Raw genomic sequence first — 22,853 nt, forward strand, 5'->3', positions numbered from 1 at the left:
CTTGACTAAGCAATGCACCAAGGCTATAAGGACTATTTAGTAGATAATAGCAAGAAAAAAACATACCTGTACATGGATTCGAGAGGGAAAATAAAACCTGTTTTTCTTCATCTCACGACAGCATTTTCTAAAAGAGCATCTTCAGTGTATGACCGTGAATGCCTCATTCCGTTTGATAACACAGGCCTGCTCCCACGTTTCACTACACCTGTGTCCTGTTCTCCCACTTTTCCACGGAACCCATCTGCTTCCAGTAATGCACTGCGTAACTTAACATGGGAGCATCACTTACAGTCTGCTCCCCTCAACCAGAAAAAAGTTCCATGGGAGTAAAATTATTTTAAGTTTTGTGTGCTAGTATATCACCTAGAAAAGTGTGTGACTCCCATAAGCTATAAAATTAATCTTTCTTGAGGCACTGAATAAATACGTCGCTGTAATGTTCCTGTCTGTTTGAGCCGCTCTGGCTACTCCCAACTACTCAGTCACTATCCCCTCCTTCAGCTTCAGTTCCCCCCGAGACTCAGGAATTAAAAAAGGAATCATATTTTGAAGACAAACCACCAAGGTGATTAAAAATCCAGCAGAGTTGGTGTTGACGTCCCTCACCTAATAGATCTCAGTGTCCTCTACTAAACTTCCATTGGGATTATTGATTTCAAACTTGTGGTCTCCCCCATCTGTTTCTGCTACTTCCGTTGGGTATTTTTAGTCTTCACTTTAATAGCCTTCGGTAATTTGCACAATTAACAAATGTTTTTCAGAGACAATTTCCACCCCCCTTGCAGACATTATCACTGTAATCACAGGTGAAATGATAATCACTTCCCAACAAGGAGATGAGATCATGGAAACCCCAACCTTTATCTCAGGGTCAGATGCACCTTTCCACACCTGCACAGGTGCTGCCTGGGCATCACTGCCCCAGTTGCAAATGCCAGCCAGGTAAGCAGAATTCAGTTCAGATAAATATCAGACTCTGAGATGGGCTTCCTCAGGAAGTTTAGTGTACATATGAAAAATGATTCTGTGTCTTGGGATTGGAACATAAAGCTGTATCTCTCTCTCTCTCTCTCTCTCTCTCTCTCTCACACACACACACACACACACACACACACACACGTATGTTCATTCAGGACAGATTTTATGTTGGAAAACCCTGGGCATATTGCCAGCCTCACTCGCCTGGTTTGAGGGCCTGACCTTGCTTCTCTCCTTCCAGTTAGAGCCCTGTCTGAAGTCGTCTCTCCCGTGTTCCCCGACTACACACAGGGACCCTCGGGTTTTCGCTGTCCAGGCTTCATGCTCCAGTCAAGTGATGAGCAGAAAGAGAAGATGGGCTCCAGCTGCTGATCAGCGTCTGAGTGACAGGTGCTGTACCTGCATTTGCTTTTGTTTTGTTTTTTGGGGGGAAGAATATGTTGGACTAACTGGAGTCTGTGATAATGTCTCTAACGTTTCTGTCCTTATGAAGAGAATGTTAACATTTATTAAAAGAAAATGAAGGCTTGTTCCATCTCCCATGTTTGGGTTAAAAAAAAAAAGGCTTATTTAAGGAAACCTGTGGCTATTATGTTCGACAAGATATTTTAGGCAGGTCTCAGATGTTTTTTGCTTCACACTCAAGTGTCACTTGTCTTCAAGTTTTTCTTTGTTTTAGTGAGAAATGATGTTTAGATATCACTTTACTTTAGATGGTCATTACTGTGGACCATGATGTCTAGACTCTTTCAATGAAAATAGGATACATATGTGTTTTAAAATTATATACTACATGCATTATTTCTTCCCAAATTTATAGGAGTAAAGATTTCATTTAAAGTTGTATTTCATGCACAGATCATGTTTTGTCTTATACTAAAAGTCTTGTTTACCAATTATATTAATAGGTTTTTATATGTGTTAATGCCACATAAATTATTAATATCAGTATAATTTGCAAGATATGGGTATGAACGACATTTTACTGTTTCTTTTCAGGTATTTCTGCCATCATCTATGCCTGTTTTTTGGGAACTTGGCTTTTTTCTTACAAGTGCACATAGAATACCATGCGGATAGACCATTAGGGTGATTTTTTCATATAACTGAATTTTATGGATCATGATATGTGATTTTGTTGTTTTTCAACAATTATGTAATATATTTATATTTCAATACATCAGAAATGTAACTCAGACTACTTCATAAAGCCTAGCCTGCATTTATTCTGTCAGCAAGATCTATGCCCCTACATTTATATATGTGTAATTCTTAAAAAATAATCTTACACATGTTCGGTATCTTGCCTTTTTCATGTGAGAACATACTGTGGGGAATAATTGTATCTGTGCACAGAGCGTTCCTCACTCATCTCCACACCTGCAGGGGACCCGGGTGTGCTGCTGAGGCCCTGCGTTCACCCTGGACATTATACCAAGGCTGTTTAATACCCAGGTCTTCACTGAATTGCCTATGTACACATCAGCAAAAATTGTAACTACCCACTTCAAGTAAGTATATGGGAGGGACTAAGTTTTTAGAATTGAAGGACATGGTGATTCTGACACATTTACTTTCCTTTAACTATTCCTATGACTTCACTTAACACCCATGTTCTCTAGTTTCTGAGAAGATGCCTTCTTCTGGCTCAGAAACGGGGATTATGCTTCTTACTCAGACAGGAATTGGCCTTCTGGGAAACATCTCCCTCCTGTGTCTTTGTAACTCCACTTTGCTCACTGGACATAATGTGAAACCCACAAACCTGATTCTCATGCAACTGGTCTCAGCCAACTTCCTGATTCTTTTCTCCGGAGGTATCCCTCACACAATGGCGGCTTTTGGATGGAAGTATTTCCTGGATGATACTGGATGTAAATGCATCTTCTATTTTCACAGTGTGGCCATAGGCGTTTCCTTCAGCACCATCTGTCTCTACTATGGCTTTCAGGTCATTAAGCTGAACCCCAGTATTTGGAGATGGATGGAGCTCAAGTTTAGATCCCGAAAGTTCATTTCCTTCTGTTGCTTCCTCTGCTGGATCCTGCAGCTCTTGATAAATTCATGTGTTCTCATACTAACGAATGGCCCACTGAATGGGAATTACCGGAGTGTGAAAAACAACTCGGGATTCTGTTCCTGGAACATACAGGAGAGTTTGGTAGGCTCACTAACTGTAGTAATTTATTTCTTCCCTCACTTTATGAATTTGGGCTTTTTGATCTGGGCCGGTAGCTTCCTTGTTCTTTTTCTGCACAGACACAAGCAGCGAGTCCAACGCATTTGCAGCAGCAGACTCTCCCCCAGGCCTCCCTACGAGGCCAGAGCCACACGCTCCATCCTGGTGCTGATGAGCTCTTTTGTAATGTTCTATTCAGCCTACATTATTGTGATAATCTGGGTGACTCTAGCTGCACAGCGCAGCCTGTGGGTGCTGAACAGCTTCGTGTTTATGGAACCATCTTTTCCAACACTCTTCCCCTTTGTGCTCATCAGCAGCAATACCCGTGCCTCTCAGCTCTGCTTGGCCTGCAGAGCTAGGAAATCAGTTTCCTAATCTGGTTGTAGTTCTATGAGTCTCCTCTCAGTGTCATTTAAAAAATTATTCCAACTTTGTTAATGTTTGGGGACATCTGAAATGTAAGGAATGTGTAATGCTATTGCAAATAAGGGCAGTAACGTCCCTGTCTGCAGCAATCTTACTAAAAATGAACATCGTGTCTATAATGAAGCAAAGACTCCTTATTCCAACTGTTAGGTTCTTCAGTGAAGGCCAGGATACTTAAAACACTGTAATGGAGGGAAATTCCTGAGTTTAAGGCCCCAGGAACGTCTATCACTTTGAGCCTTATAGAGAGATTCCTGGAAAGTGTTCTGTTAGCTTTATTTAAATATATTTTCAAGCATCATTGAGTTCATCTGTTTCTGAAAGGGGAAAATCATCATGAAAGACCCACATGAGGAAGTATGTGCAGCTTCATGGCAGCGGGATGAATCCCTTGTGTTGGGAGTATTGAGATGGGAGCAGCAGAAATGAAGGGGATGGTTGTTCTGGGTGACCACTTAGGACAGGCCGAGAAACCTGAACTTCAAGGTATTCTATCTGGTGGGTAAAAGAGCTGTGCTCGTAATTTCAAATTATTTCTAAAATATAACTAAAGCAATCTACTTGTTTTTACTAGTAATGCTATAACTCTTTTAGTTTAAAAGTGTTGACAATGAATTAGCCTACAAAGGAAACACATCATCAGTTTCTAATAGGCAATATTAAGAACCCAGGTAATTTACAAATTATTTTTCTCAGATATTTTCACCTAAATCAAAAATTTCAAAAGGTTTTCCTATCCTAAAGTAATATAGTTTCAAGGTCTGATTATTTCTGTCTAGAAAATTGAGTATACTTTTCAATGCCTCATTTAATAAGATTTTACTTAATAAATTTGTTTTATTTAATAAATTAAATGTCCTAATTTTTTATTATCTGATATTCCAGCTACTTATTCCAGTTTATTATTTACCAATCTCTGTAATTACCATGCCTATCAAAATGTCAATAGTGTCTGTTTATTTAGTACCAAAATCATAAGGCTTCATATCTTAATTCCAAAATTATAAAATCTATTTATTTAAATAAAAATGTACATATTCTATAAATATTAACTTTGACACAATTACCTGTGAGGAAACTTTGTTATTCTTGTTGCTTACTTTCACCAGATTTTAAATCAGTATGTGGTTAAGTTGGATATGTTTCCAATGTGTAAACAGTCTGCATTAAAAATTAATCTGGGTGGCCCCCGCTGGTTTGGCTCAGCGGTTAGAGCACCAGCCCACAGACCAAAGGGTCTCGGGTTCAATTCTTGGTCAAGGGCATGTACCCTGGTTCTGGGTCAATCCCTGGCCCCAGGTGGGGTGCGTGCGGGAGGCAACAAATCAGTCTTTCTCACATCGACGTTTCTCTCTTTCTCACCCTCCCTTCCACTCTCGCTGAAAAGCAATGGAAAAAATATCCTCGGGCGACGATTGTAAAAAAAAATTTTTTTAATTGGCTAAGATTAGAACTGTGAGTTTAGGTAAATTAGAGGTCTGAGTAGGTGTTAGCTTGAGATCACTCTGCCCCAGGGCAAGGCTAAGATGGAAGACCTGTCACTCCGCCATGGTCACCTCTCCCACAACTTCACAAGGTGGAAGTGTTTATGGCCCTGCAGGAGAGTGTCCCAGGACCTCCCTGGCTCTAATTCCTACCCCCTCCCCGCCCAGTCCCAGCACACGGATATAGACTAGCCAATAGTGGTATCCTGTAATTCTTTGTTCTTGGATCTGGGGCTTTCGGGGTTTCTCCTGCCCAGGGTTCTGAATCAGTCAGGAATTATAAGGAGCGATTCCCACTTCAGCGGGCAATGAGGCGACTGAAGGTACCTTGGGCATAGGGAGTCTCTTATCCAAACAACTGGACGTGAGAATTAGTCACAAGTATTTAGGGAACTGTAGGTCTGCGTTGTATTTATTGGAAAGGGGGAACACAGGGCAGGAGTCAGTAACCCAATAGTTGGCTGAGAGGTGGGCCTGTTTTTGAGAGAGAGAAGCCATGGAATCCTTGGAGCAGATGGAAGTGACCTGAAGGTCACACAGGCTTTCTTTGCCTAGAGTGGGGAACAGATGGTAGGCTGAGGGTCGAAGCACCTGCAACAATCCAGGTGTTTGTTTATGGCTGGGCCACAGCCCCAGCTCCCAAAATAAGAGGTTAGTTTCTCCACCTGCTGCGTTTGTAGGATCTAGATTGTTTTGGAAGGTGAAAGAAAAGAATCAGGAATGACATCTTTTGGCCTTAGCATTGAGCATATGAAAAATGACCTCAGCTGAAATGGAAAAGCCGTGGTGGGAGTCATTTTCTGAGGTGATATCAGGAGTTAAGTGTTTGGCCATGGACTCAGGCATGTTTCAGATACCCTGGGAGGTAGGGGCAAATGGGCAGCTGGGAACACAAATCTGGAGTTCAGGGGAGGGATTCAGGTTGGCGACCCTCATAAGCTTGTGGGCCCCGTGACCAGTCCACATTTAGGAAGACTCATCATCTCCTGGTGGCAGTGACATGAGGGGTCAAGGAAGGAGAGTGGGGGTTTTGGCTTGAGCACTTTGTTGGGCTCCCCACCCACTCTCATTTGCACCTGTCCCCAGAAAATGACTCTGGAGCGGACAGGGTGGGTGGGAATGAGTGGATGGAACACCCACAGTGGGCTCTGGAGGCTCCAGGTCTGAGGCCTTTCCCAGTACCCTCCCGGTGGCATGCCAAGCATGCACATGCACACACTACCATTTCTCCCCAGGGCAATTCCTAGCTGCCACAATCCCTAACGTCCCAGGGTGAAATGTCTCAAACCCAGCAGCATCCCATAGAACCAGCAAGCAGCAAAGGATGCCAGTGTGTGTGCAGCCGTCAGTGATGCCAAATCATTGGGGCCACCTGTGCTAAGGCCTTTTGGTTGTGTCCTGGCCTCTGAGGCTCCCTGGCACCTCTCTGGTTCTGTCTAGCTGGTGGTGTGGTTTTGCAGTTTGACAAATGAGGCACCTGGGCCTTGGGGGGACCCCCTCCAAGAGTGTTATGGCCTCAATGGTATGTGCCCCTCACTAGATGGCATGATGTTGCCAACCAATGTGCCCACTGGCTCCCTGCACTCTTACCAGGCCCATCTGTCCAGGAGCACCAGCTTGTCTCTGTGGAACCCAGGAAAAATACCAAGGGAGCCTAGTGACTGACTGGGACCAAATTTAAAAGCAGAGCCTTCAGCAGTCTTTTCCCCACAGGGGCCTCTCACGCAAAGTGTGTTTAGAGGGAAGCCTGCACTGAACTTCCTGCACTGTCCCTGCCATTTGAGCAGCCCTTATAAAGAAGTCCCTAAAATTGCTTCCACCAATAGGACTGAGGCTTTCCCCACCCAATAGTAGCTGTGCAAACGTATCCACATCACTTTAACCCTTTCTAATGGAGATGTTTTCCAGCTGAGGTTGAAACAACAAAACTAACACTGCACCAGAGCAGGTGGAGCAGAGCTATCTCGCTGGCAGCTGCAGGGGGGCTGCCTTGCCCCAGGGCTTACCTCACAGCTGTGCAGCCTCTGCCGCACTGGCTGACACGTCAAAGTTGAAGCAGGACATGTCTAAGTACATGCTGCTGGAACAAGCACTCATTTTCAGCCAGTTATGGATCTCTTGGACTGGGCTGACATAATTCTAGTGCTAATACAAGTCAATGGATGTTGAACCCACCCACCCCCACCAGTGGGGAGGAAATGCTTTCAGTTCTCAAAATCAACTATGTCAGCCTGCCCCCCGCCCGGAGGCTTTGGAGACTGTTCCAGAATCTGATTGCAGCCCCTCCTGGCAGCAACCCACTTAGAAATCTGCTCTATCAACTTTCGGTGGTAGTCATGGTGACCACTGAGACCACAGGTTAACACAGAATGCAACTTACCCACTGGATCAGAGGGAGGTAGTGATGAAGATAACGCAGAACTTTTGTGGCCCTGCATTGGAATGAGCCCACTTTTAAAGGTCTCTTAAGAACCAGACGGCATATCTGGTTGCCAACTGCAGAAACTACAGTTCCATGTCGTCTGAAGTGAATCTTAAATTTTGGTGAACAGTGTGCAGTCTTTGGTACAGCATTATTTCTACACTCCTTGGAAATGACGTATTTGACACCTACAAAATCAAAGTAACTATTGGGAAGTATTAACTGGGCCACCTCACAATTCCACTTACCCCTCTCCTCTCATGGGCTTTTGTTGTCTTAATGTGTATAATGCTGACATTAATAGTAAGTCATTTTTACCAGCAAAGTGTGTGTTTATTCAGGAGCAGCAAAGAGCTGTAATTCAGGAAGGAGAGGAATGTTATGGGGGCAAAAAGAAAGTTGGGAGGGGTTGTTTTGGAGAAAAGTGGGAATTCAGAGCAACAACTGCTTCTCATAGGGTGAGCAGGTGGAATAGCTGACTTCATGGATGAGACGCATTTACACTGATAGTCAAACGTCCTCTGCTGACAGACTTAAATTCATCGAGAATACTGTTCAATAAAAAGATCAAGTATTTCACAGAAGTGTGATTGACGTCTATAAGCCTCAAAATATGAGCATGAAGGAAATTGAAACATAAAACCTTTGAGAACTCATGACTTAAATCATATAAAATTCTATAAAACACAAAACCCATGAAAGACACTAGCACCAATCCCTCTTGCTGAGGGCAGAGGGAGATATTAAAAAAGGGCACAAGGTGCCCTGGCCAGTTTGGCTCAGTGGTTAGAGCATCAGCCCACAAACTGAAGGGCCATGGGTTCGATTTGGGTCAAGGGCATGTACCTCAGCTGCAGCCTCAATACCTGGTTGGGGAAATGTGGGAGGCAGCCAGATCAATGTGTCTCTCTCACATCGATGTTTCTGTCTCTCCCCCTCCCTTCCATTCTCCCCTAAAAAAAGGAAAAATATCCTCGGTGAGGGTTAACAAAAAATAAATAAAATAAAGGTAGGTTTTTAAAAAATAAAAACGGCCTAAGAATGAGACAACTGTTCATTATGATTTTGATAAGTTTCGTGGATACATGCCAACACTAAACAACTAAAAGGTGTAGTCCCATAGCACGTCAATGTATAAAAATTGTTCAAATGATAAATCTGGATCCCCCTGCATTGTTTTTCACACGCATTCTTTGGGAAGCACAGCTCGGCCTGGAAATAGAAATGACCTTATTTGCCAGTTTTCCTGACAGTTACTTGGCTGGGACACAAAAACTGCTACATCCCTGGTCTCTCACTCCTATTTTCATTTCCTTGCCTGTGCAACATGTTCAGATGGAATAGCAACGTGTTCTGACACCACTATAATAACCAAATAACCAAAGCTATACTTGCTGACAATGGCCTCACTCACTGGACACTCATCCCCACACAGCCTTTAGTCACTGGAACATGCATGGAGGGTACACCCTCTCTCGATGCCCCAGTATCACTGTGTTTTGAAACAAATTATGGTTTCAGCCCAGCCTCTGCAGTCTTACAACCACTAAGAGCAGACTACCCAACTCGAGACATGAAAGGCACATGATTCCTCTGTGTAGCACCTGGGAAACAGCTTCCTTACAATAGTGCTCAGCATATGATGTGACATCCCTGGGAAAGGGAACCAATTTATACTTGCAAAAGCACTGGAGGTTGTCACAAATCTCACCCTCTTCCTCTGGGCTGATATCCAGGGTAAAAATGAGGGCCAAAAGGTGCTGTCGGTCTCTCATAGGAGGCCTTAGGGAGCAATGCGAGTTAGAGCATAAGTGGAAGAAACTAACCCTTTTCTTCAAGATACCATTACCCATCCTGATCTTGGCTAACAAAACTGGGTCCAGATTATGCCCTAATCAGTCAGAAAGGAGAATGAGTCTCCCTTCCTCAACTCAGAAACATCTGAGGAACCTCAAGGTGGTTGGCAGAAGTGAGAGATGGCTTGTGGCAGGGGCATGAATTCAGGCAAAGGGAACTGGCAGGGTAGAAACAAAAGCTTCCCACGCACCCAGAATTCATGGGGGAGAATCTCCCTACTGTAGACGTTGAAGCATAAAGTTCAATTTCAAGCAGAGGGCTTCCTAACAAAAAGTAGCATGTTCCCTGAGAGAGGTCTCAGGCTTTTCTCCTATGTGGACTTTCTGGGGCCAAACGACGTTAATATCTTTAGATAAAGTATCTCTGGGTTTAAGCTGTCATGCTGAAATGACAGCAGAGCGGGGGCTGACAAGTTTCCCCAGAGGCATTGCATATTTGTGAGGTTATCTGGTGTGAAGTTTTCTGTGTTGAATGATGTGGGAGCTTTGGCTAAAGGATTTCCCACATTCCCCACACTCATAAGGCCTTTCTCCTGTGTGAACTCTCTGGTGCTGAATGAGGTTAGACTTTTGGCTGAAGGATTTCTCACACTCATCACACTTATAAGGCCTGGCTCCAGTGTGAATTCTCCTGTGTTGATTGAGAGTAGAGCTGTGGCTGAAAGATCTCCCACAATCCCCACATTCATAAGGCCTTTCGCCAGTGTGAATCCGCAGGTGCTGAACAAGTTTGCACTTGTAGCTGAAAGATTTTCCACATTCACTGCATTTATAAGGCCTCGCCCCATTGTGAATTTTCTGATGTTGGACAAGGTTGGAGCTCTGACTGAAGGAGTTCCCACACTCCCCACACTTATAAGGCCTGGCTCCCGTGTGCACCCTCTGGTGTTTAATGAGAGTGGAACTGTAGCTAAAGGATTTCCTACACTCCCCACATTCATAAGGCTTGACTCTATTGTGAATTTGCAGATGCTGAACAAGCCTGAGTTTGTAAGTGAAGGCTTTTCCACACTCACTGCATTTGTAAGGCCTGGCTCCAGTGTGAATTCTGTGGTGCTGAATGAGGTGGTAGCTTTGGCTGAAGGATCTCCCACATTCGTTGCATTCATAAGACCTTGCTCCCGTGTCAGGTCTCTGGCAATCACTAATGGGGGAGCTTTGGTTAAATGGTTTCTCACATACATCACAGTCATAATGACTTTGAGGGTGAAGCTGCGGATGCTGAAGGAGTCTGTATTCGTAACTGAGTGGTTTCCCATAGTCACTGTCCATGTAATGACTCCTCCCGCTGTGAAAGGCCTCCTCATCCCCACACTGGAAATTGCTGGGTGACTTTGCCACTCTGAGAGTGGCTTGATGCTGGAGAAGGCTCAACATGGCCAGGAAGTCCTTCCTGACTGCCCCACAAGTGAAGGTAAAGGGCTTCCCTGACATGTGGAACTTGCAGCCTGTCATAAATGAGGCTGTGTCCATGTCCCTCCAGAGCAGCTTCTCTTCATCGGGCTTCTCGTGCAGGTCTGGGCTAAGACAGGGTTGTCTTCCACAGGGCTCACAGGTGTGTGACTTCTGGCGAGAATGTGATCCTGGGTATCCTGTCAGGTACAAAACATCTCCCCTGACCAGGACACACTTCTCACAGGGTTGAGTCTCTTGAATGGCTGGGTCTAGACTTGGATTCTGGCCCAGTGACGTTTCTGCTATAGAAACACTCTGCACAGACAGTGCTGCCTCTTCCTCCATTCCGTACCAGCAACCTGAGGACACAGAAAGGCTGGTGAGTGCATGCTGACTCTGCGGGGTGGGAGCAGACTCATCACAGACGCGTGTGAGGGACACCAAAGAATCGAATTCAGTGGACTGTTTTGTACTAATCCTGGGACTCTAGAAGCCCCAAGAATTAAGGGGGGGTTCCCAATTGATTCCTCTTCCTTATGGCCTTGAGAGATTGTTTTAAAGACATGTGCAATCCTTGCAGCAAGTGTGATGCAACCGAGGAACAGAATCAGGGTAGAAATGAGAACTGGGGGAAATCTCAAGAATGGGGAAGGGCAGGCAGACACGAAATGGGCATAGGACAGGTTCCTGGTGTGATCTGAGCACACCCTCCTGCTATGTGCTGCCCCAGCTGCCTTTCATCGTCATGTCCATCCTGTGAGGCTCCCAGGACTCTTCTTCCTAAACCCCAGGTGAACAACTGTGTGGAACCTGGATGACAGAAGCCCTAAGGAAACAGGTGAGGAACTAGCACTGGCCCAGAGCAATTCTGCACATAGCAGACAACAGGAAACAACTAAATGTTACAAAAAGAACCTCAGACAAATCTTGAAAGAACAGCCCTTGGGACATACCAGTGACAGCACGTGCTGGCATAGGTGGGGAAAAATGAAAGGTAGGGAGAATGGCCTGGACAATGTCCCAGCTGGGGGAGGGCAGGCAAGGTAAACTGGGGCAACACATTTTGGGCTCTAGGTTTAGGATCAGTCTATCTGGCCAGGGACTGGGAAATAAGTGCAAATGTGAGAAGAGCAGTGTAGCCCTGGGAGAAAAAGCAAAGATGGAGTCTCCAGCTGGGTACTGGAAATAGCAGGGGAAACACACTGTCAAGTATTGTCTGAAACTAATACAATAATGTTGAATGCCAACTGTAATTTAAAGATATGGAATCTAGGCCATGCACTGGGGTGGGTATGAGGACTTACCCAATGAGGTCACAAGGGCAAAGTTCTCCAGCATCACGTCATGGTAGAGGCATCGCTGCGTCTCATCCAGGAGCCCCCATTCCTCCCAGGAGAAGTACACAACCACATCCTCAAAGGTCACACGGCCCTGCCATGAGATGGAGAGATGAAACTACAAACAACTCCTCTGCCAAGGCCCTGCAATCCATCTCCCCACACATCTGCCTCAAGCATCCCAACTCAGAGGAGATACCAAGCCTTCTTCATCAGGAGGCGGCCCAAACACACATACTCACCAGCCACCCTGAGCCACGCAATTTCCCTAAAATATCCTCCATAGTATACCTCCCAGGTACACCTAAATGTACCCTCAACCTTGACTTAAGTCTCTAATGCCAAGGACCTGGGGGCATTGGCTCAAATGCACCCTCATGTGCACTTCTCTAGCACCTGTTACCCACCACATGGCATCAAGAGTGCTTGGCACAAACAGGACCTAGTGCTACTACAGACCTGACGGACCCGAAGTCCACTGTGAAGGCCCTGTCTGCTTGGGACCCTTGCTTCACCCTCAGCCCCGTCGCACATACCCATGGTCTTCTATTCCTGTGTTGTGCCGATGTTCCCTCACCAGTCGGTCCTTTCTTTCTTTCCAGGGGCCATGCTAATCTACTCTGTATTGTTCCAATTTTAGTGCATGTGCTGCCAAAGCGAGCACTCAGCCCTTTTCTTTACACCTTCCCTCATTTGCTCCTTAGCTATGCTGCTTTGCTAGGGGCTATCATAACAAAGTACCCTGTCATATTGTAGTAGAGCCCACCTATTACCTCATTTTAACGTAATTACCACCTTAAGAACCCTATCGCCAACTATAGCCACGTCCTGAGGTACTAGGGATGAAGTACTTTAACATAAACTTTAGGGGGACACAATTCAGCCCCTTACCTCACAAACGAGCACATCTAACGGCCTGAGTAAAAAACCCCCAGCTCCATGAAAAACTGCATTAAAGTTCTGGTGAGTCAAGAATGACCTTTAGGTCGGTCACCTTGCCTTAACTACTTCTAGCTTTCTGTATCTTCTGTCCATTCTTCCCTTGGAGGCATTGGCCACCTGCTAGATCACCCTCTTCCCCGCCCTCACCTGTGTTTGACCATTCCCTCCAACCAGGTGCCCAGAAAGAGACCCAGACTTCACACTGACCCTCTCCTTCCCAGACTGTTAATAACATACCAGCCAAATTCCCCGTCCTGTGACACACACAGCTCTCTTCCAGTACACACAGTAGGTGTCTAATGCTGAACCTCACCTCAAATTTGTAGTCCAGCTGCCTCCACTGAGTATTTTCTTGACCGAAATTACTCCCAGTACCGACTGCTCCAGTCCAGTTAAGGGAGCTCTCATACCCCTAGGTACTAAGATAGGATCCGTAGGGTGGTCATCCCTGACTCCTCCCATTCTGTTCCTTACTCTCCAAAAACTTCTCCCTCCTCCATGGCTACATTTTACATTCATCTCACCTGGACTTTATGGCAGCTTCCTCCCCAATCTTCCCAGGCTTTTTCATGGGTAAGACCACCACCACTTTACTCATCTCTCTGTTCCCACCATTTTGCACATACTGGTCCTGTGCCTAGAAATGCCTCCATACAGCCAGCCTGGGTTTGATGCTTCTCCAGGGGCTCAGAGAATGGCAGATGAAGAGCACCAGGACACCCCTCCCCTAACATGTATCGAGTTACACAAATCAGTGGGCAGAGAGTAGGGGCAGAGGCAATCGTGGTGGAGCTCACCTGCTCATTCACGGTGTCAGGAGACCTCATGCCAACTGTCTACACTTTGAGATTCAATCCTCAGTGCTGACTCTTAACTCAACCTCCCTGTGCCTCCTCACTGTCATCAACCCTCTTTACTCTGTTCTTCCTGTAAAGAGCCTCTTGGCAAGCTTTTATCCCCAACTCAGATACTGTTTCCCCTTTGGTGCATTCCCCCGACTCCCAGGACCCTCAGCCTGTTATTTCCCAGTGTCACTCCAGCTCACACTCTCTGCTCCCTAAGGGGAGAAGGTGAACCTCAGGTTCCCAAATCTTCCTGGGTCAGTCCTAGCTCCACGTCTTTGCATGGTTGGCCCCTGTGAGGTGTCACCATTGTCCTGGGCGCTGGGGTCTGGGCTGCAGGACATGACCGATGCCCTGCACCTGGGGCTTTAGGGTTTAGGGCATGGGCGGGGGTTGTGCACTCACCTCAGCTGGGCCCCTCAGTGCAGCCACTGCCATTGTACTCTGTGCAACAAGGACAACAGCTCCTGTCCCGCCTTCTGTGCCTGGTCGTCGCATCTGGAATCTCTGAACAAGGAGCGGCCACAAGGAGGATGCTGGCAGTCCTGGACCTTCATTGGCTCTACACAGATGCCACTCCACACAGGGTCCTTGGGGTGATGGCGTTCTCACAGCTCCAGAGGCCTTCAAGTCAGGCGGCCCACAGTGGAACTTCCTGGAACAGAGGAAAAGCAGCAGTGAGAGGGGTGTCCTGGCTGTAAGGCCAGGGCAGGTGACTCTTTCTTAAAGGGGCCATGCCCACATTCTGAGGGAGCTGCCTGTAACTAATTGCTTATGTGTTTAGAGACATTATTTAAGACTCCAGGAAGTAGCCAGAAGCTACTATTATTTCAGGAACCCCCCCATTCCCCCAACTTTTATATTATCCAATTTTATAATCACATAGTCACTGACACCAACTAAACTCACTAGCTTCTATGGCTTCTGAAGCTGAGCCTTTGTCTATTATTTCTATTTCATTACTAGACCAGCCAAAAGAACCTTGAGGGTAGGGAGAGTTTCTTCCTCCCCCACAGGATACAACAAAAATGAATGAGGAAAGGAGCCACATGTGCTGACCAGGGTCAGGATGGTGCCTGGTTTCCTAGGAAGGCTGGAATGCAGTCCAGTGCTGATTGTGCAGCACTCACCTTTTAAATCTGTCGAGCACAAAGACAACAAAGCCATTAGCCCACACAAGGCCAAACACATTACACAAAAATCACAGATTTTGACAATATTTCCTGAACCTCTCCATTCTATCTGGAATATCCCAGGGAAATGTGCGTGTCACTCTCATAAAAATGTCAGTAAATACACCAAGAGTTTCAGGATCCAGTGGAGGAAAGAGCAGGAGCTGAGGTACTGGGACAAAACTAATGACCTAGTACATACTCAGGGGGCAAGTCTTGCTGGGGGAAAGCCCATGCCCATTCTGCGCAAAACAGAAGATGAGGTAACATCCAGCAAACCTCCCTTTAGAAAAACAATCATTTGTCAGCAAGTTGCTACCAAGGGCCCCATGTCTTTGGGTTTCAACACCTGCCCCCTTTTTGTTATTGTTATAAAAAAAAGTGAGGAATTTCCAAGAACCCCAATCCCTGTGTGAATGAGGAAGTATCCAATTTTAAGCATGTTCAGAGGCTGACTGTATTTGAATGAGAGGAATGTGATGACAGAACAGAGAGTCCACTATCATCACACCAGAAAATGGCTCGACTCACACAACAAATTCCTTTATAATTACAAAGCTGTTTTCTGTAGATTAGAATAAATCCTGTACCATCATGGTACTAGACATGCTCAATAAATTTTGCATAAGGCTGAACCGGCAGATCATAATCTTACATTAAAAAAATTATCAGAATATCATGCATAGTTAGCTTTTTTATAGAAGGGGATGTAAACTTGTGTCACATTAAACATTTAAAAAAGTCATCTCAAATCTCTCAACGGTACACAAAACTCCAAACAAGCAGCGGCTAGCCTCGGCATGACCTGCACTTCTTGCTAAGCATCCCCAAGCCAGCCTAAGTTCTCAGCATAGCCTCTCTCAGGTGCCTCCACTTTGCACTTTGTGGAGATCACTTTGTAGCTCCTATCAGGCAGGAGCTGACCCTGGCCTCCACTGGAGGCCCTCCCAAGAGGCCCCAGAACCACACCAGAGTACCACCGAATTGGCATAAGTGACAAACCCAATGGGTGGACTCGATAGGCACCAGAGCCCCACTAAAGTAAATCCTGCTCCTCGGGATAAACCCCCACTCAACAGTGTACAATGTAGTCAGGACCAATCCCACCCACTGAAGTGCCAACAGCAATCCAGGCTCAACTACAAAAGAAGGGCACACACAACTCACACATGGGATGCTCCTGGAGCACCCAGTTTAAGTGATCAGGAAGGAAGACTGCACAACTGAGCCCCACAAAACATCTACCTAAAGCCACCCTGCCAAGACACAGAAGATCTATAGAAACAAAGACATGCAGCCAAAACAAAGAAACATGCCCCAAATAAAAGAACTAAACAAAATGGAGGCATGCAATCTATCAGACACACAGTTCAAAACACTAGTTATAGCCCTGGCCAGAGTGGCTCTGTGGTTTGAGCACTGGCCCACTCACCCAAGGGTCATGGGTTCGATTTCCAGTCAAGGTACCTACCTGGGTTCCAGGTTGGAATACTAACCTGGTTGGGGCATATGTGGGAGGCAACTAATCAATGTGTCTCTCTCATACTAATGTTTCTCTGTCTCTCTCTCTCCCTTCCCCCTCCCTCCCACTCTCTCTAAAGATCAATGGAAAAAATATCTTTGGGTTTAGATTAACAAAAAAATTAATTAAAAAAAATAATGATAATAATGGAAAAAAACACCACTGGTTATAAGGATGCTCAATGAACTTAGGAGAAGAGTAAATGAAATCAGTGAGCACTTCTACCCTAAAAGAGAACCAGTCTGAAATGAACACGTCTGATGGACTCAAGGGTAGATTACACGAAGCAGGGAATCAAATGAGCGATTTGGAGACCAGGCAGAGGAAAACACCCTAACGGAACAGCAAGAAAAGAAAAAAACAGAAACAGTTTAAGGGGCCTCTGGAACAATATAAAGCATACCAACATTTGCATAATAGAGGTGCCAGGAGCACAAAGGACTGAAAACCTAGTTGAAGGTTTATGATGAAAAAGTCCCTTAATTTGGCAAAGAAAATAAGCATACCAGTTCACAGAGCACAGTGTGTACGAAAGATTAAGGACAAAGAGAAAAGCTTAAAAGCAGCAAGAGAAAGACAGTTACCTACAAGGGAGCTCCCATAATACTGTCAGCTGATTTCTCAACAGAAACTTTGCAGGCCAGAAGGACTTGGCACCAGATAGTCAAACTAATGAAAAGCAAGGACTTATAAACCATTTAGAATCTTAGGAGAGATAAAGGGCTTCCCAAAGGAGCTCGGCACCACCAAACCAGTATTACAAGAAATGTTAAAGGGACTTCTTTAAGAAAAGAAAAAAAAGCCCTGGTCAGGTAGCTAAATTGGTGAGAGCGTTGTCCTGGTATACCAAGGTTTCGGGTTTGATCCCCGATCAGGGTACATACAAGAATCAACCAATAAATGCATAAATAAGTGGGACAACAAATCGATGTTTTCCTCTCCCCCTTCCTCTCTAAAATCAATCCATAAAAAAAAATTTTTAAAAAGAAAAAATATAAATAAAATGGCAATAACAATATATCTATCAATAATTACTTTAAATGTAAATGGATTAAATGCTCCAATCAAAGGACACAGGGTGACTAAACCAAGAAGAAAACAAGACCCACTTCAGGTAGAAAGACTGGATGCAAAATATTATTTATGAAAATAGAACAACAAAAAGCTGGGGTAGCAATACTTCTATCAGACAAAATAGACTTTGAAACAAAAGCTGTAAAACAAGAAACAAAAAAGGATACATAATGATAAAGGAATGAACCCAACAAGAGGATATAATAACCATTGTAAACATTTACACACAACACAGGCACACCTAAGTATATAAAGCAAATATTGTCAGACATAAAGGAGAGACTGACAGTAATACAGTCATAGTAGGGGACTTTAAGACCCCACTGACACCAATTAGATCATACAGACAGTAAATCAACAAGGAAACAGCAGCCTCAAATGACACATTAGACTACATTAATTTAATTGATATTTTTAGAACATGTTATCCCCAAAGCAGCAGACTATACATGTTTTTTAAGCGCATATAGAACACGGTAGGCTACAAAACAAGTCTCAACAAATTTAAGAAGACAGAAATCACATCAACCATATTCTCTGATCACAATGGTATAAGAAACCTGAAAACACAAACACATGGAGCATAAACAATGTTACTAAACAACGAGTGGCTTAGCAACAAGATCAAGGTAGAAATAAAAAGATATCTTGAGACAGCATTTGAGATCTTACTTCCTGGCATGCTAAATAACCTTTTTTTTTTTCCTTTTGGTTAACACACTCATCCTAGGATAATTTTTCCATTGATTTTTAGAGACAGTGGAAGAGATGGAGGCAGAGGGAGAGGGAGCGAGAAACATCAATGTGAGAGAGACACATTGATTGGTTGCCTCCCCCACACACCCCCCATCCGGGACTGGGGTTTAAACCTGCAACCCAGGCACATGCCCTTGACCAGGAATTGAACCCACGACCGTTCAGTTCGAGGGCCAACACTCTAACCACAGAGCCGAACAGGCTAGGGCATCTTCTGCATTTTTATTTCCGAAAGCTGGCAGTCCTAAGTAAACCAATAATGTACTATTTTAATTGGGTATAATTTTAATATGTGAAACTGGTATAGTAAGGTTATTATTTCTGTTACAACAAATTATATAAAATTTGAGATACATGTTCTCGGTTGGAAATATTTTGCAAATGTGTTATGGTCTCTGCCTTTTCATTTTTAAGTCATTTGAAAATCAAAGTTTTTAATTTCAAAAATCCCTCATCTTCTAGCCCCCAGAACTGTGAAAAATTCCTGCTATTTATTAGTCACCTAGATTATGGTGTTTTGTTATAGCAACAGAAGCACCCAAAGACACTTTCCTTCCACATTAGGAAATCTAGTTGTTCCTTAACAAAAACACATCCAGAATCCGGCCACTTCTCCTAAGCCACGTCTCTGGTTCCATGAACCCTGTACTGAATTACTGCAGTAGTCTCCACCCTGGTTTCCTTCCGCTTCCTTTACCCTCACAATACACTCTTCACTGTGCAACGATGGAGCCTAGGACCTGAGTAAGGTCATCTGCCTCCTCTGATCAAATGTCCCAGAATAGATAACCAGCTTCTCGCAAGTCATTCCAGCCCTGAATCCTGTCCTTCTGCTGAGTTCCCATCTGAAAGGAGCCCTATCCATCCTGAATGCTCCCAGCTCAGCTTTACCTCTAAGCAGTTTTACATCCGGGCCCTAGGATAACCTTTCCACACCTCTGTACATCGGGTGCCAGGAAGGAAAATAAAATACAACCACGCCAGGTTTAAATGGGTTCGTACCTGGCCCTTGAGCCAGGTAGACAAGGGCTGGCTGTCTAACCTCTGTGCCTCAGTGTCTCACCTTACTGGCTCTGTGTCCCTGAACAAAGATTTAAACGCCTGGTGTCTCGATGTTTTCATTACCTTCCTTCCGCTGAACAGCCTCTGGGAAACTTGTAAAACCCTAATGTAGTTCGTGTCCCTCCTTTGTTTAAAATCCATCCTGGCCCGAGAGCTCAGCGGGGTAGATAGATATCCTGATACACCAACGGCGCGGATTCCACCTGGTCAGGGCGCGTCCAAGAACCACGCCTGAATGCATCGAAAAGGGGAACGAATCCGTGTTCCCCTCCCTTCCCCTCTCTCTAAAGTCAACACGTAAGATAAATAAGTAAAACAGCTCCCGCCCGGCTTCCACAGCGGGCAGGTGGGACGCGCGGCCCGCCTTCCGGGCTGACCCCGCCGCCACGCGGCCTCGCACGCCCCGCGCCCAGCGGTCCGGGCCCCTCCGGCTCCTCACGCCCCCGGGCGTCGGCACCCGCCGCCCCGCCCCTGGTCCCCCCCGCGCGGGACGGCGACTGCTGCAGCCGCGACCCCGAGCAGGGCCCACCTACGAGCGCCTCCGGGTCCCGCACGCCGAGCCTGGCGGGCGGCAGGGCTGGGCGGGCGAGGCAGGGAGGCCCGCGGGACGCGCGCTCACCTCAGCCGGGCGCCTCGGCGCGGCCGCCGCCATCCGGGCCTGGGGGCGGAGCGGGACGACGGCTCGTCTCTCGGTCCCGGTGCCGCTGTGTCGGGCGGCGCCGCGGCCGAGGGTCAGACTCGCCTTTGTGAGGCGGCCACGACCCCGCCTGACCTCTTCCCAGTCTCGTTCACCTAGCCCCACGCCCGCCCCCGGGAGGAACACACCCAAGCAGCCAAAATGACCGCCGGGGAGGAGGACGCCGGAAGTCCCGCCCCGCGCTCGACACCACACACGGAAACGCCTCGGACCCGAGCCCTCATTGGCCCAGCTTAGCTGCCACTCAACGCAGAGCACACGGGGTACTGTAGTTCCCGCGGGCTGCTGCGGGCGCTGGGGCTCCAGGAGACGGCGTCGGCGGTCCGAGGGCTGCGGACAGTCTCCGTCCCTTCGTAGAGCAGAACTCAGGCCTCCGGGGAGAGCTGTGCGTGGCCTGCCCCTGTTCGCCCAAATGTTTGGGTTCATTATCGCAAACTCCAAGAAGTTCAGCTAGTTCCCAGGAGCCAAACATACTACTTGATGCCCCCGCGAAGGGCACGGATCAAAATGCAGCGCGCAGGCCGTAGTCCACCCCTCGCTGTTCCGCCGGAGCCGGTGCCGCCGCCGCCTTTGGATCAGTCCGCGCACCTTGTTAGTAGCTCTGTGTAATTTGCACTTCACATGCTGGGAGTACCTTAAATGAGTTCAGCGCCTCCCTGGGAACTCATTTCCACTTTTCTTGTCCCTGCAGGGACTCAAATCCAAGAGATCACACAGCCCCTCACTGTCATTAAGGGTAGACCGTTACCTACCCAGCACCCACCTAAATAAAAGAGGTGTCTGCCACTTCACTTTTTATCCAGTCCCAGGGGTTTCCCCCTCCCCCCTTGGCTTGCTCCCGCCTCCCTAATCCAGCACCAACGGAGTCCATGTAACCCACTTATGTCTCCTCTTTAGACTGTAACGTTTAAAACGAGGTGCCAAATGGCCACTCTCAGGAGCATCATCACAATCCTTTGAGAGTGTCTTCCTGACATATGTGGACAGTCTGGCTCAAATAAAGTCACAAAAATTCTTCAGATAATGTAGGCCAGCCAAAGCTGGACATATTCTTACTGCTCTTCAAATGTGTAGCCTGAGTTGTATACCCCTGTTTTGCTTTAATAGAATTGGACAAGAACAATCGAAATAACTCCATACACAGTCATGGCTGTCAAGAAAGCAGAGGGATAGTCTGAGTTAGGCAAATAAGCAGCAATTTGTGCATGGAAATGGGGGTTCTATGGAAAGCAACCTCCCAGGGTGATTTGGTCATTAACTGGGCACAGCTGGAGAGTACTGAGCCCAAAGCCTAAACCTTCCCATTCTTTATTTTTTTCTTTCTTCCTTTCTCTCTTTTTCTCTCTTTTCTTTCCTTTCTTTTTCACTTTCATGCAAGAGGGGGACTTACTCTTGTGTATAAGACAAACTTGGCTGCACAGCAAGGGAGCAGAGATGCTGAGGGGCTGCTGTCTGAGCGTGCGGCTGACCAGGAGAGGTCTAAACCTTTTCAGTGAAACGTTTTAAGGCAGCCCTGTTCATTGTTCTTGGGTATCTAGAACATCTTTGAAATACCCTAATAGCCCTCTAAAGAAGGATTAACCCTCAAGAGATCATTCACACAATTTTGTTAACTATCCTGTAATCCGATCCCCACTTTGCTTTCCCCAAACCCCACGTGGATTCCTTGCATTCCTTCCTTAATTTCAGCTGCTTAAAAGAAACTGCAAAACTGTTGTTCTTGAGAGCATGTGCGATCCTGCTCCCAGGTGTATGTCGTTAATTTTGGCTCAAACAAACTCATAAAAATTCTCTACAGCTTTGGACGTTTCTAATATTGACAAGTTCTAACTCTAGTTTCCACAGAAACCTTTCTCATGCCTGTAGAGTCAATGATTGTGCCCTAACCATTGACGAACACTTTAATTCAAATATTTCTTAGTCCATAACTAAGATATACAGTTGTCCCTCAGTGTCCACGAGGAGTTGGTTCCAGGTACCTGCAGATACCACTATGGATGCTCAACTCTTTTATATAATATGGCATAGTATTTCCATATACCCTAGCCTATATACATCCTCATGTATACTTTATTTTTTAAAATAAAGTCCTTTTTTAAAAAATATTTCTTTATTGATTTCAGAGAGAGGAAAGGAGAGGGAGAGAGAGAGATAAAAACATCAATGATGAGAGAGTCATTGATCGGCTGCCTCCTGCACGCCCCCAACTGGGGATACAGCCCGCAACCTGGGCATGTGCCCTGACCGGGAATCGAACCACGATCGCCTGGTCAATGCTCAACCGCTGAGCCATGCCTGGCATCATGTATACTTTAAATGACCTCTAGTTTACATATAATATGTAATACAATAAAAATGATATGTAAAAAGTCTTCATATTGTATTTTTAGGGAATAAAGGCAAGAAAATAGTCTGTTCGTGTTTGGTACATACACAACCATGCAACCATGGTAGGCCTAACTACATAGTACACGCCAGGAACATAACATTCATTTTAGAATATTTTCCATTCTGAGCTGAATACAAGAATGTAAAACCCACAGTACGATGCAGAGGATCGACCATACTTTTTTTTTTCTAATTCTCACTCGAGGAAATTTTTTCCATGGCTTTTCAGAGTGGGAGAGAGAAACATTGATGTGAGAGAGACACATTGATTGGTTGCCTACTGCAAGTGCCCCAACCTGGACCGGGGGTTGAGCC

At 45.8% G+C, this 22,853-nt stretch overlaps 2 protein-coding genes and 1 non-coding gene across 7 annotated transcripts in view; 1 reads left to right on the top strand and 2 right to left on the bottom strand.

The window, feature by feature from the left end:
• Positions 1-2,644: 2,644 nt before the first annotated feature.
• On the top strand, positions 2,645-3,613 carry VN1R1 (vomeronasal 1 receptor 1). Its single transcript, XM_087827013.1, has one exon. The coding sequence runs from the start codon at positions 2,645-2,647 to the stop codon at positions 3,536-3,538; it is 894 nt and encodes a 297-aa protein (XP_087683139.1). The 3' UTR covers positions 3,539-3,613.
• A 4,193-nt stretch (positions 3,614-7,806) lies between these two features.
• Positions 7,807-22,853, bottom strand: part of LOC107539421 (uncharacterized) — a 34,441-nt gene continuing 19,394 nt past the window's right edge. The window contains exons 1-6 of one of the 5 annotated variants that reach the window (XM_087827007.1): positions 20,073-20,314; positions 19,517-19,684; positions 14,927-15,006; positions 14,273-14,522; positions 12,051-12,177; positions 7,807-11,105 (exon numbers count right to left, since the gene is read on the bottom strand). In XM_087827007.1, the coding sequence (XP_087683133.1) occupies positions 9,796-11,105; positions 12,051-12,177; positions 14,273-14,365 (1,530 nt within the window). In that variant the 5' untranslated portion in view covers positions 14,366-14,522; positions 14,927-15,006; positions 19,517-19,684; positions 20,073-20,314 and the 3' untranslated portion in view covers positions 7,807-9,795. The other 4 variants (XM_087827005.1, XM_016215912.2, XM_016215913.2 and 1 more) reach the window with 4 other exon arrangements.
• On the bottom strand, positions 12,641-12,747 carry LOC148091155 (U6 spliceosomal RNA). Its single transcript, XR_015716065.1, has one exon. It is a non-coding gene; the product is annotated as a U6 spliceosomal RNA (small nuclear RNA).

Source organism: Miniopterus natalensis, chromosome 18 (assembly GCF_054644295.1).
Source record: "Miniopterus natalensis isolate mMinNat1 chromosome 18, mMinNat1.hap1, whole genome shotgun sequence".
NCBI classification, from domain to species: domain Eukaryota; kingdom Metazoa; phylum Chordata; class Mammalia; order Chiroptera; family Miniopteridae; genus Miniopterus; species Miniopterus natalensis.